This window comes from Cervus elaphus, chromosome 3 (genome assembly GCF_910594005.1).
Source record: "Cervus elaphus chromosome 3, mCerEla1.1, whole genome shotgun sequence".
In the NCBI taxonomy this organism is placed as follows: Eukaryota; Metazoa; Chordata; class Mammalia; order Artiodactyla; family Cervidae; genus Cervus; species Cervus elaphus.
In genome coordinates, this window is record NC_057817.1 from 36,316,677 (window position 1) to 36,331,484 (window position 14,808).

The following is a 14,808-nucleotide window of genomic DNA, read 5'->3' on the forward strand; positions in this document are numbered from 1 at the left end:
ATTTTAACACTGACCATTGACTTTGAAACAAGCTTTTCCAGATCTTTGTATTTTCCCTTTAGATCTATTGTGCTGGCATGCACTTGCAGAACCCTAAGGAATATATATCATTGGTCAAAGGTGAAGAAGACAACTTTTCTGAAGTGTATGGTTTTAGGTATGAGCTGTATTTTGCCTTCTCTGTGCATTTTTATGGTCCATCAAGAGAATTAGAAGTTCCAGAGTTCGGAGTGGTAGTTGAATAGCTCGCAGCGGGACAAGTAATTTAAGAGCAGGTGGACATATTAGAACGTAAGCCAGATGTTGTCCATGCCTGTTCAGTAATTAAACTTTGGATATTAACATGTACTCACAGAAAGACTGAATAAGAAGGATGCTGTGGGTGAGCAATGGGATGACAGAGGAGGGTAGAATTTAAGACCTGTGTATGTTTTCATAGAAATCAAGTTGATTCCGGTAACAAAAGCTAGGAGAACTCAGCTGAATTATTTTTCTACAAACTGGTCTTGACTTTCCCATTGATCATTTTGTATGTTAACCTTGAGTGATTTTTACTTCTTTCACATTTAACTTGTTGACACAAAAGATATTGAAGAGGGTTTCTTTTTTCCCTCCCACTTCCAAAGTTACTATTTACATTATGGTCTAATAACTGTACCTAACAGTAAAATATTCTAATGTTGTTATAGACTACAAAATCCATATGAATGTCCTTTTAATGGAAGCAGGAGGCAAGACTGTGAATGTAAAAATGACTATCTGGCTGCTGGACACACTGTTTTTAGCAAAATAAGAGTTGATCTTACTTCCATGCAAATTAAAAGTAAGTACTGAATCTCTAGTTGTAAAATGAGAAACATTTATTTGCTAATGCAAGTTTAACAATATACTATATGGTGTATGTGGTGACTGGGCTCTAGCATTGTACAATAATTACTTAAAATAAAAAAAAATGTTATTAGCTACATACTTCGATGCAATAACATGTACCTTGGGGATTCTTAATAAAAATGTGGTAGTGACACTGTTATTAATAAAGATACTGTTGTAGTAAAGATATCACCCTTCCAAGATATAACCCTCTACCCTAAAATTCCAAATTACATTAAAAATAAGGAAATCAATATTTTAGATGTAGTCCAATAAGCTTTCTGCAAAGGTTTAAAGTAATAATTAGCATTAGTTTCAGGTGACAATTTGTCTAATATTTTCTTAAGCTTTGTCTCCTTTGATTTTTTTTAACAACCTTTTACTAGATAAGGCAGTATTTCATCATGTTGTTGCAATTGATAAAATTAAGGTGCACTTGCAGAATTAAGTGACTTGCCCCACTTCTTGGAGTTAGTAACTGGCATTGCAGAGATAAAGTCCCTCCCACCCACCCCAGATTATGGACCTGCTGCCTTTCTAGGAAGCAATTGATAGGACAGTAAAGTTTAAGTATATTTATGAACCCTGACATACACTGACTGGCAGACAGTCTACCCTCCTGGATATTACATAGTGACATGAAAAGGCAAAGAAGTTCATTTCAGAAGCAGAAACTCTGAATCAAAATTAAATCACCAAAGCCTAGCATAGTGCTTAAATCATAAAAAGAAACAAAGAAAGTTTGTTGAGACAGTGAATGCATGAATATGTAATCTCTAACTTGCAGTCATATGATGGTGAACTATTCCTGTTAGTAATAGTGGCTACCATTTACTAAACACCCACCGTTACTGTAGTGGGGAAGCATTATGCTGCTTTGGATATGATCATAAACTGAAGTTAGACTCCTGAGTGTAAGCTCTCTTCATCCGCTTCCTAGTCTGTGACCTTGGGCATCTCTGGCTAAGCCTAAATCCCCTCTTTTCTAAAGTAAGATGCCTATCAAGCTTTTTCTTTATTTTTATGTTTTCTTTCCTTCTTTTATTTATTTATCTTTTGTTTTTGGATAGAATTAAGAGACAATACTTGCAACATACCTAGTAAATTCCCTGTAGGAACTTATTTGCTGTTCATTAACTTTTTATTTTTCATTCATTTATCTAACAAACCTGCCATTTTGCCAGGCATTGGGCTGGGCTGTGAAGATACAATATTAAATGTAATCACTTTCCACTTGCTTTCTTTTGTCCTTCCTCAAACTGGTGTGCCAGAACCCCAGGCTTGATTAAATTAAACCTTTTACCTGCTCTGCATCTGCACCATGAAATCTGTGTATGGCAAATAATACACAGGCCTCCTGACTGATATACTTTAAATGCTGACTCCTGAGCTTGCATGGACTCTACTCCATTCCTTCCCCACTCCTCTCAATGTTTAACTCACAGCCTCTTCTCCAGCTTCAAGCTTCTGAAATTTCTGATACCTCCACTCTAGTCCGTCATTGCTGATGATCTTCTTTCCTCTCTCACTGAGAAACTAAGAACAACGAGAATGGAATTTCTGCAAACTACCACTGAAATGGAGCAGGACCCTGTCTAGTCCTTGCCCTTCATGTCCTCAGCCTGCCTTCTGTCTGTAGAGAAACTTTAGCCAAAGAGTAAGTTTAATCAGAGAAGTGAGAAAATGCAGAAACAAAGGAAAACAGTCAAAGGAGACCAGTAGTCATTAAGCAAAGTCAAGGATCTTCAGTTCCTTCCCAAGGGCTACAGATAATATCCTGAGCCATATCCTTTGAGGTGTCTTATAGATACTGAAACTCCCACCAGGTTGAAGAAGATAACTACATGATGATCATCAGACTGTAGCTGTCACATAAGCTGCCACAATTTTTGAGGACTGGCCTCAAAGAAATGGGAAGAAGCTGATCCTGGAACTGAAGACTGTGTGTGTGTGTGTGTGCACGCATGACGTGTGCGACTCTTTGGACCCCATGGACTTTAGACCTCCAGGCTCCTCTGTCTATGGAATTTTCCATGCAAGAATACTGGAGTGGGTTACCATTTCCTCCTTCACAGGATCCTCTTGACCCAGGGATCCATCCTGAGTTTCTTATGTCTCCTGCCTTGGCAGGCAGGTTCTTTACCACTAGCACCACCTGGAAAGCCTGGAACTAAAGACTAACTGTGCTTAAAACAATCAGGATGACTCTGATCAGACTATTGCATAACTAATTCCACTCTGAGAGCTGACTGTGCTGTTTCTGCCTGTCGCCCCCTCCCTCTGTCTATAAAAGCTTTTGCCCACTGACTGTCAGTGGTGGGGGAATTGGTTTGTGGATAGGAGCCTGCCCAATCCTCTGGTTGGTGGCCTCTGAAATAAGCAACCTTTCCTTTTCACCACCCTTGACTCTTTTATTAGCTTTAGAGTGGCAAGCAGTTGGATCCCACTTTTGGTAACATCACAACTACTAACCCACCTAAACCTTGACCTATAGATTTTGCCTTCTCTCCCGGTTACTGTGGATGAACTGTTCCCGCTCCCATCTGAGGCAGCCCTCTCTACTTGTGCTCTGGGTTTCTTGCTTTGAACCAACTCCAGAACATTATTTCAGCAAGCTTTCCTTTCTCTCTTACTTCACCAGGTTTCCCTCCATTTCTCTAAATCTAATGACAAATTCTTGGTTTTCATTTCACTTGATCCATCAGCAGCATTTGGCTTCCAGGAGTCCACACACTCATCATTTGGTGCCTGTCTTGGTCACTCTTTCTTCCATTTTTCTCACTGTTTGTAAACTTGGTTCTTTATCTTCTACAACAATGAGTATTGAAGAAATTCAGGACTCCATCATTTCCTTAGAGGTCTCTTTCAACTTACAGATTTCAAACACCATCTATTAAATGACAGTCCCAAATTTATAGCTCCAATTTGGACTGCTGCCCTGAATTTCAAGATTCAACTCCCTTCTCAGCATACCTACATCTAATAGGCATCTGACAATGTATCCATGACTCAACTTTCAGTGTTTCTTCACAACCACTCCTTCTACCCCTAATTTTTATCATTTCAATAAATAGCAACTATAATCTTCCAGTTACTCTTGTTGAAACACAGCAGCATCTTTAACTCCCCCCTTTCTCTCACACCTGCATGCCATCCATTACCAAGTTCTACGAGCCAGGTAGGGGCCTTTCATCAGACCCTGATGATGTTGGCACCTGACATTAGGTTCTAGAACTGGGAGAAATAAGTTTCTGTTAAGACACCCAATCTATGAATTTGTTAAGGCAGCTTGAGCTAAGACACACACCAAGTCCTGCATTGACATTACCTCATTAGCTACCACCTTGATGGAAGTCTATATTATTTCTTCCACCTGAATTGTTATGCCTATGGAGTGGCATCCCTGTTTACTCTGGTAGCACTAAAGTTCCTTTTCACCTTTCCTCCTACTCCTGACCTAGATTCTCTTCTCAGCAGAGAATCAGAGTGATCCATAAAACATAAGCCATGTCATGCCTCACACATGATCTCATTTCATCTTATTAACACCTCCAACCTTTGCTCAAAACTCTCCAAACATCTCTCATCTAACTCATAAAATAAAAACCTTTCCAGTGGCCAGTAAAACTCAACATGGCCTTCCCAACCCATTACCTTTCTGCTCTTTCCGTCTACATTCCTCCCGTGCATGAACTGCTTCAGACACACTTGTCCCTTTGCTGTTCCTTGAATACATCAAGCATCTACCCCATCCCTCCTTAAAGCCTTTGCACTTTCTGTTCTATCTGCCTAGAATGACTGACCCACAGTTATATGTTGGATTTACCACTTAACATTTTTTGGGTCTCTGCTTAAATGTACTTTCCCAATGAATGCATCCCAGACCCTCTTCATGCCTAAACTTCCTTTTCCCCTGTCCTTTTCCTGGTTATTTGTTTTTCCTAGAGCAATAATCACCTATAACATATGATAGTGTCTACTCTGTTACTTATCTCTCTCTCTGGTAGCTCTCAGGGTCCATCAGGCCCTATTTCATTCACTTTCAGTACTTATAATAATGCCCAATACATAATATGTTCTAAAGAAATATTTGCTGAATGAGTCAACTTTCCTCAAGAAGCTATCTTGAGGAAATCTTGAAGCCAAATTTGTATTAACCAAAGAGAGAAAATTGAGTTTCAGGAGTCAGAGACATCTTGAACACAATATGGAATGGTGAAGCATCTTGGTTCCATCATAGATTGTCATCCAATTTTGCCTAAGCATAAATTGAATGGACATTGGTAGCAGCTTGTTAAAGAATTTCCCAGAAAGAAGATCATGAAGAACAATGTATACTAAACTATAAATTGAATTTATCTTATAAGTTATGAGGACTTTTGGGGTAAAAGTATAAACAGAGGAGGAAACAGATTTAGTTGGAGGGAAAGCAAATTTTATCCATGAAGATGATTAGAAAGCTAATATTATTAATAATATAATAGTTCAGATAGAAAGTGATGAGGGTCTAAGTTATTAAGGATGAGGTTTAAGACAGAGAGCCTGAGAACCTGAGAGGAATATTAAAGAGGCACACTCTGTGATTTTCTAACAGACAGAATATGGGGATTTATGGCATGAAATGTTAATCGTGGCATGAAAGGATAATTGCATTTAGCTTGTGACCTGTTATTGTTCAGTCACTCAGTTGTGTCCAACTCTTAGCAACCCCATGGACTGTAGCATGCCAGACTTTCCTGTCCTTCACCTTCTCCTGGAATTTGCTCAAGCTCATGTTCATTGAGTTGTTGATACCATCCAACCATCTTGTCCTCTGTTGTCCCCTTCTCCTCCTGCCTTCAGTGTTTCCCAGCATCAGCATCTCTTTCAGTGAGCCGGTTCTTCGCATCAGGTGGCCAAAGTATTGGAAATTCAACCTTAGCATCAGTCCCTCCAATGAATGTTCAGGATTTATTTCTTTTAGGATGGTCTGGTTGGATCTCCTTGCAGTCCAAGGGACTCTCAAGAGTCTTCTCCAACACCACAGTTCAAAAGCATCAATTCTTCAGCTTTCAGCTTTCTTTGGACCCTTTAAGTGAAAGCTATTTTTGGGTTATCCAGGTAATGGTGTAGAAGACCATAGCAAAGGATGATTTGAAAATTGTGTCTGTTTGCCTCAGCCTAACCCTAGCGCCATGCATAAGCAATGGGTAAATGTTCAACAACCAACTCTTAAAAACCAGGAAAAAAGTTTGATTTGTAGTATTTGTCAGTTTCTTGACATATATATATATTCCCACCATGACCAATTTTAAGCTACTAACATGAGCTCATTTTGCATGCAGGTAGGAAAAGGCACACCCAACTTGTTCTCATGATTGGGTACAAGCTGACCTGGCATACCATGGAAGGCCTCCTGGGTTTGGAAACTGCCCTTAGAGATATGATAAATATTTCCAGAAATGCTACCTTTGGGGATAGCCTCTAGGGGACTGGCGTCATCACTAGGGCATGCAATGGTCTTGCAGTCTTCTTGAAAAGTATTTCAAACAACATTAGCAGAGGTGAGAGCCACTGACTGAATGAACATTGGTTGGAATATTATTTAGTGATTTAAAAATGAAAAAGTGATTGGGCCAGCTTATCTTCAGGGTTTCTATTTTTGAGCCAAAATCTCTACTTTTTTGATACTTTATGTAGAATCCCCAGCATTTTTGCCAATCAAGAAATTTTGTTAACCATTAGCAAAAATAAAATAGAAAGGAATGAAATAATGATATAATGCAATAATATAAGAAATCAAAGAAATAGCACACTTTTTAGCTGGGTATTTTTGAATTCCCTAAATGAATTGATATGTGTACTCTCTATAAGCACTTGTGTATTGCTTTGTCATAATTTATCTTTTTTAAAATTTTTTTGTTTTTTTGGTCACACCACACAGTTTGTGGAATCTTAGTTCCTGGACCAGGGATTGAACCTGGGCCATTGGGCAGTGAAAGCTTCTAACCACTGGAATTTCCTATTTCTCTTTAGTGTGTGTCTTGGTGTGTTCCCCCTTGGTTTATCCTTCCTGGAACTCTCTTTGCTTCCTGGACTTGGTTGACTATTTCCTTTCCCATGTTCAGGAAGTTTTCAGCTATTATCTCTTCAAATATTTTCTCAGGTCCTTCGCTCTCTCTTCTCCTTCTGGGACTCCTATAATGCAAATATTGGTGCATTTAATGTTGTCCCGAGGTCTCTTAGTCTGTCTTCATTTCTGTTCATTCTTTTTTTCTGTATTCTGTTCTGTGGCAGAGATTTCTACCGTTCTGTCCTCCAGATCGTTTATTTGTTCTTCTGCCTCAGTTATTCTGCTGTTGATTCTAGTGTACTATTTATCTCTGTTTGTTTGTTCTTTAGTTCTAGGTCTTTGCTAAGCATTTCTTTCACCTCCTGCCTTTGCCTCCATTCTTTTCCCAAGATCCTGGATCATCTTCACTACCATTATTCTGAATTCTTTTTTTGGAATATTGCCTATCTCCACTTCATTTACTTGTTTTTCTAGGGTTTTATCTTGTCCCTTTGTCTGGGACATAATTTTATGCTTTTTCATCATGATTAATTTTATGTAATGTGGTTTTTGTTTTAGCTGCTTTGAGACTATTATTCTTCTTGCTTCTTCCTGTTTGCCCTCTGATGGATGAGGCTAAGAGGTTTATGTAAGCTTCTTGATGGGAGGGAATGGTGATGGTAAAAACTGGGTCTTGCTCTGGTGGTCAGGGCCTTGCTCAGTAAGGCTTTAATTCAATTATCTGCTGATGGGTGGGTTTGCGCTCCCTCCCTGGTAGTTGTTTGGCCTGAGGTGACCCAACCTGGGATCTACAGACTCTATGGTAGGGTTAATGGTGAACTCCAAGGGAGGTTACACCAGGGGACCTTCCACTGCCACCATCCCTGTAGTAAGCCCTTGCCAACCCATGTCTCCACATCTATTTATCTTTAAATAATGCTTCTTCTAATTTTTTTCCTTGACCCCACTTTTTCTATTTTAGATGTTCACTGTGATATAAAATACAATAGAGCATATATTTAGCTTTTAAAATATCTGGATTAGTTATAGATGTCCCTGCCATTTCTAGGGCAGTTTTTGAGATGAACATTTTTATGTTAAATAAAAATTTGAGAGCCTGATCTATGTTATGTACAACAATTGTGCAACATTTTTGCTTAAATTTTTGGATTAATTATATGAATGTATTTAAGAATATAATGTGAAGACCATGTGCTTTGTAGTCAATGAAGATTTGAATACAGTGTCTCAGTGCTAAAGAGTTTCATTTATTATTTTCTAGCTACAGACCTTCTTTTTGCCCAGACAATATTTGGAAATGCAGTTCCATTTGCCACAGCTGGAGATTGTTATAGTGCTGCCAGATGCCCACAGGTATTTCATATTTGTTTATTATTTTCTCACTGAAAAAAATTAATAATATTTCTCATTTATTTTCTTGACCACAGTGCTGCAAAAAACAAGTAAATAGAAAATGCTAACTTCTTAGATGAAATTTATTGCAAAGTTTATAGATAAACTTTAGAAGAAAAGCATCTTTGCTAATATTGCATTTGTTTGAAAGGTATAATATTAGAATTTAAAATAGTTTAGATCCTGTTTCTCCTTCCACAATGCTTTATTAGTTTTAATCTTTCCACTTAGTTCCTAGAAATGAATAGACATACATTACAAGGTAAAGAAATGCATCACAAGCATGTGATTTTCATTACACTGCTACTAACATCAGTTATTTTAGCTGCCTGGGCCTGTAACATTCTCAGAATGATTTTCTATTATTTGTGAAGTAATACATTTCCATGTCTTCTTGGTTTTATTCTTTCTTTTCCAGGGTTCTCTTCATATATTTTTTTATGTCACCTTTGAGATTTTTAGTACAAAGTGTGTTTCCTGGAAGAAATTTACTATCTCATTTTTAATAAAGGATTTCATAAAGTTGTTATGAGTGAGCAATATTTTTATAATAAGTTGGAGAGATAAAATCTAGATGAATATAGCATCATTGGGTAGATTTATAGAAAATTAAAAAATCATGCACAGGAAGACTAATTATAATATTGATGTCATTTTGAAGAGAAATAGTCAATAGTTTGCTAGTATTGTCTCTTCTAGGAATTTCATATTCACAATTTCCATCAAATGGCATGGAAGATATGCTTAATGTTAAAAAAAAAAAAAGAGCATTTTTTTCTGTATTAGAGAAGTGCACTTAAAGGAGGTCACTAGAATTATAGGCTCAAATGAATATGAAAAAAGTTAACTGAGATAAATATATAAATTTTAGATTCAGAAATACAAATAGAACCTGGTAAAGGCATATGAGGGCTACCCTGGTAGCTCATTTCAGTACATTTTAGTCAGTTCAATTCAGTCATTCAGTCGTGTCTGACTCTTTGTGACCCATGGAATGAAGCGTGCCAGGCTCTACTGTCCATCATCAACTTCCTGAGCTTGCTCAGATTAAAGTCCATCAAGTTGGTGATGCCATCTAACCATCTCATCCTCTGTCATCTCCTTCTCCTCCTGCCTTTGGTCTTTCCCAGCATCAAGGCTTTTTCCAAAGAGTCAGCTCTTTGAATCAGGTGGCCAAAGTATTGGAGCTTTATCTTCAGCATCGATCCTTCCAATGAATATTCAAGACTGATTTCCTTTAGGATAGACTGGTTTGATCTCCTTGCAGTCCAAGGGACTCTCAAGAGTCTTCTCCAACACTACAGTTCAAAACCATCAATTCTTTGGCACTCAGCTTTCTTTATAGTCCAACTCTCACATCCATACATGACTACTGGAAAAACCATAGCTTTGATTAAACAGACCTTTGTCGACAAAGTAATGTCTCTGCCTTTTAATATGCTGCCTAGGTTGGTCATAGATTTTCTTCCAAGGAGCAAGTGTCTTTTAATTTCATGGCTGCAGTCACCATCTGCAGTGATTTTGGAGCCTAAGGAAATAGTCTGACACTGTTTCCATTGTTTTTTCATCTATTTGCCATGAAGTGATGGGACTGGAAGCCATGGTCTTAGTTTTTTGAAGGTTGAGCCTTAAGCCAGCTTTTTCACTCTCCTCTTTCACTTTCATCAAGAGGCTCCTTAGTTCTTCTTCACTTTCTGCCATAAGGGTGGTGTCATCTGCATATCTGAGGTTATTGATATTTCCCCAAGCAATCTTGATTTCAACTTGTGTTCCATCCAATTTGGCATTTTCCACGATGTACTCTGCATATAAATTAATGAAGCAGGGTGACAATATACAACCATGTTTTACTCCTTTCTGGAACAACAGACTGGTTCCAAATCGGGAAAGGAGTATTTCAAGGCTGTATAGTCACCCTGCTTATTTAACTTATGTGCAGAGTACATCATGAAAAATGATGAACTGGATGAAGCACAAGCTGGAATCAAGATTGCCGGGAGAAATATCAATAACCTCAGATATACAGATGACACCACCCTTATGGCAGAAAGTGAAGAACTAAAGAGCCTCTTGATGAAAGTGAAAAGAGGAGAGGGAAAAAGTTGGCTTGAAACTCAACATTCAGAAAACTAAGTTCATGCCATCTGGTCCCATCACTTCATGGTACATAGATGGGGAAACAGTGGAAACATGACAGACTTTATTTTTGGGGGCTCCAAAATCACTGCAGATGGTGACCGCAGCCATGAAATCAAAAGATTCTTGGTCATTGGAAGAAAAATTATCACCAACCTAGACAGCGTGTTAAAAAGCAGAGACATTGCTTTGCCAACAAAGGTCTGTCTAGTCAAAGCTATGGTTTTTTCAGTAGTCATGTATGGATGTGAGAGTTGAGCTATAAAGAAAGCTGAGTGCCGAAGAATTGATGCTTTTGAACTGTAGTGTTGGAGAAGACTCTTGAGATTCCCTTGGACTGCAAGGAGATCCAATCAGTCTACCCTAAAGAAAATCAGTCCTGAATATTCATTGGAAGGACTGATGCTGAAGCTGAAACTCCAATACTTTGACCACCTGATGCAAAGAATTGACTCACTAGAAAAGACCCTGATGCTGGGAAAGATTGAAGGCAGGAGAAGGGGAGGACAGAGGATGAGATGGTTGGATGACATCACTGACTTGATGGACATGAGTTTGAGTAAGCTCCAGAAGTTCGCGATGGACAGGGAAGCCTGGCTTGCTGCAGTCAATGGGTTCACAAGGAGTCAATGACCAAGCGATTGAACTGAACTGATATTAATTTGGCATACTGTACAAAGAAAATTACAAATAAAGGTTTCAACTTTATGGTTTGTAGAGAAACACAAATGCCAGATACCAAGCAGGAAAATTCCTTTACTGAGTAAGTGATTGAAAAGAGCATCTTTTGTAATACTAATTATCCATCCTCCACTGTATTTAATGAAGATGTGGCCTGTGTTCATTTTCTTTCCCCATAAAAATGCATTCAGTCCTGTACAAGCACAAATCTAGGCAAAGGAAATGCTCAGATCACAAGTTTTGAGAAAACTCTGGGAGTTGATTATAGACAGGGAGGCCTGGCATGCTATAGTCCATGGGGTCACAAAGTGTTGGACACGATTGAGTGACTGAACTGAGATGTTTTCCTGGAATTCTCTTATTTTTTCTAGGATCCAACAGATGTTGACAATTTGATCTCTGGTTGCTCTGCTTTTTCTAAATCCAGCTTGAACATCTGGAAGTTCTCAGTTCAAATACTATTGTAGCCTAGCTTAGAGAATTTTGAGAATTACTTTGCTTGCAGGTGAGATGAGTGCAGTTGTGTGGTAGGTTGAATGTTCTTTGGCATTGCCTTTCTTTAGGATTGGAATGAAAACTGACCTTTTCCAGTCCTGTGGCCACTGCTGAGTTTTCCAAATTTGCTGGCATATTGAGTGCTGCACTTTAATAGCATCATCTTTTAGGATTTGAAGTAGCTCGTCTGGAATCCATTTTAGTTCACTGATTCCTAAAAAATCGATGTTTACTCTTGCCATCTCCTGTTTGACCATTTCCTATTTACCTTGATTCATGGGCCTTCCATTCCAGGTTCCTATGCAATATTGTTCTTTATAGTAGAGGACTTTATTTCCATCACCAGTCACTCCACAACTGGGCATTGTTTTCACTTTGGCTCAGCCTCTTCATTCTTTCTGGAGCTATTTCTCTGCTCTTCTCCAGTAGCATATTGCATACCTACTTGCCTGGGGAGTTCATCTTTCAGTGTCGTATCTTTTTGCCTTTTCACACTGTTCATGGGGTTCTCAAGGCAAGAATACTGAAGTGGTTTGCCATTCCCTTCTCCAGTGGACCACGTTTCCTCAGTACTGTCTACCATGACCCATCTGTCTTGGGTGGCCCTGCGTGACATGGCTCATAGTTTCGTTGAGTTATACAGCACTGTGATCCAAGTGATCAGTTTGGTTAGTTGTCTGCCCTCTGATGGATAAGGATAAGAGGCTTGTGGAAGCTTCCTGATTGGAGGGAATGACTGTGGGGGGATCTGGTAGGTGGGGCCATGCTCAGTAAATCTTTAATCCAGTTTTCGGTTGATGGGTGGGGCTGTGTCCCCTGCCTGTAGTTTGGCCTGAGGCCAAACTATGATGGCGTAATGGGCTTCCCTTAGCTTGGTCAGTAAAAAGTCCTAACAGGAACCAGTCAGGCTACAGTCCATGGGGTTGCAAGAGTCAGACACAACTTAGCAACTAAACCAAATGGCGATAATGGTGACGTCCTTCTAAAGGACTTTGCCAGGGCTGTTTTATTCAGTGCCCTGACCCCATGGCAGGCCACTGTCGACCCACACCTTCACTGGCTACTCCAGGACACTCACAGGCAAGTCTGGCTCAGGCTCTTGTAGGGTCATTGCTCCTTTCTCCTGGGTCCTGGTGCACACAAAGTTTGGTTTGTGCCCTCCAAGAGTCTGTTTCCCCATTCCTGTGGAAGTTCTGTAATCAAATCCCACTGGCCTCTAAAGTCAGATTCCCTGGGGGTTCCTAAAGGAAATCAGTCCTGAATATTCATTGGAAGGACTAATGCTGAAGCTGAAGCTCCAATACTTTGGCCATCTGATGTGAAGAGCTGATTCATTGGAAAAGACCTTGATTGTGGGAAAGATTGAAGGCAGGAGGAAAAGGGGATGACAGAGGATGAGATGGTTGGATGGCATCACCAACTCGATGGAAACATGAGTTTGAGCAGGCTCCAGGAGTTTGTGCCTGACAGAGAAGCCTGATGTGCTGCAATCCATGGGGTCACAAAGACTTGGACATGACTGAATGACTGAACTGAACTGAACTGGTAGCTCAGCTGGTTAGGAATCCACCTGCAATGCTGGAGACCCAGGTTTAATTCCTGGGTCGAAAAGTTCCCCTGAAGAAGGGATAGGTTACACACTCCAGTATTCTTAGGCTTTCCTGGTGGCTCAGTAGGTAAAGAATCCGCCTGCAGTGGGGGAGACCTGGGTTCGATCCCTGGGTTGGGAAGATCCCCTGGAGGATGCCATGGCAACCCACTCCAGTATTCTTGCCTGAAGAATCCCATGGTCAGAGAGGCCTGGCTGGCTACAGTCCATGGGGTCGCAAAGAGTCGGACACGACTGAGCAACTAAGCACAGCACACAGCAAAGTGATATGAAAGTGACTTAGGTTTTTTTATTCAACCACGCTGAGTTCAATATGACTCATATAGACCATGTAGTAATGTCTAAACTGCCCAGTATAATTGTAAGGTACCAAAACACAATGTCGAGACCAGAAGATTTATTTGTACTTGACAGTGGAATATTATACTCATTTAAAATTTTCTGTCTGAGAAAGATAAAATTTTAATTTATCTAGCAGTAGAATCAGGGGGAAAAGGGGGAAGGTTTAAGTCATGTTATGTAAAGAAAATGAAGAAGGTAGCCAGGAAGAGAGAGAGAGGTTGTGATAACTATCATTAAACATGTAGAGAGTGTCATGAGAGAGCAGTGGCATCAGTATGTGTTACTCAAGGAGATATTAATGAGACAGAAGACTCCAGTTTAAGGTAAAGAAGACTTTTATCAGAGTTTTCCAGTAAGGAGACACTCTGCAAAATCTGAGGCCTCAGTAAATCACTAATTTTTGTCCATATTTTTGTAAATTGATCTTGTATTCTGCAAGCCTGCTAAATTCATTTATTAGTTGTAATAATTTTTGTTGGATTTCTTAGCATTTTCTGTGTACAGAGGGATGTTATCTACAAAGAGTTTTACTTCTTCCTTTGCAGTCTGGATATTTTTTTAATTTCTTTATCTTGCCTCTTTGCACTGTCTAAAACTTTCAGTATACTGTTGAATCGAAGTGGCTACAGTGGACATCCTTGTCTTATTCTTGATTGCAGAGGAAAAGCATTAAGTCCTTTATCATTTATTGTGTTAGTTGTGTTTTGTAGATGCCTTTGATCAATTTGAGGAAGTGCCCTTCTATTCCTAATTTAAGTGGTTTTATCATAAATGTTGTGTGTGTATGTTCAATCGTGTCTGACTCTTTTGTGACCCCCTATCGACTGTAGCCCACCAGGCTTTTTTGTTTTGGGGATTTTCCTGGCAAGAACACTGGAGTTGTTTGCCATTTCCTCCTCCAGGGTATCTTCCTGACCTGATCAAATCCATCTCCTGTGTCTCTTGCTTCTCCTGCATTGACAGGCAGATTCTTTACCACTGAGCCACCAGTGAGGCTCATCGTGAATGTTGGATTTTATCAAATGCTTCCTCTACATCTGTTGAGATAATCCTGTGGTTACTGTTCATTACTGTAGTGATAGTGAAATGGTGTATCACACTGATTTTTGTGTGTTGAAACAATTTTGCATTCCTGGGGGAAATCCTTGATGATATCTAATCCATTTTGTATGTCACTAGATTGGGTATGCTTTGTTGAGAATTTTTTGTCTGTTTACAGAAAAGATATTGG

General features: G+C 39.4%; 1 protein-coding gene across 3 annotated transcripts in view; it reads left to right on the forward strand.

Annotated features, from left to right (window-relative positions):
* Window positions 1-14,808, forward strand: part of ADAMTS20 (ADAM metallopeptidase with thrombospondin type 1 motif 20) — a 202,783-nt gene that overhangs the window by 168,890 nt on the left and 19,085 nt on the right. For all 3 annotated transcript variants that reach the window (XM_043886575.1, XM_043886584.1, XM_043886594.1), the window contains 3 exons: window positions 63-157; window positions 690-823; window positions 8,184-8,275. In XM_043886575.1, coding sequence (XP_043742510.1) covers window positions 63-157; window positions 690-823; window positions 8,184-8,275 — 321 coding nt within the window. The remainder of the gene's footprint in view (window positions 1-62; window positions 158-689; window positions 824-8,183; window positions 8,276-14,808) is intronic.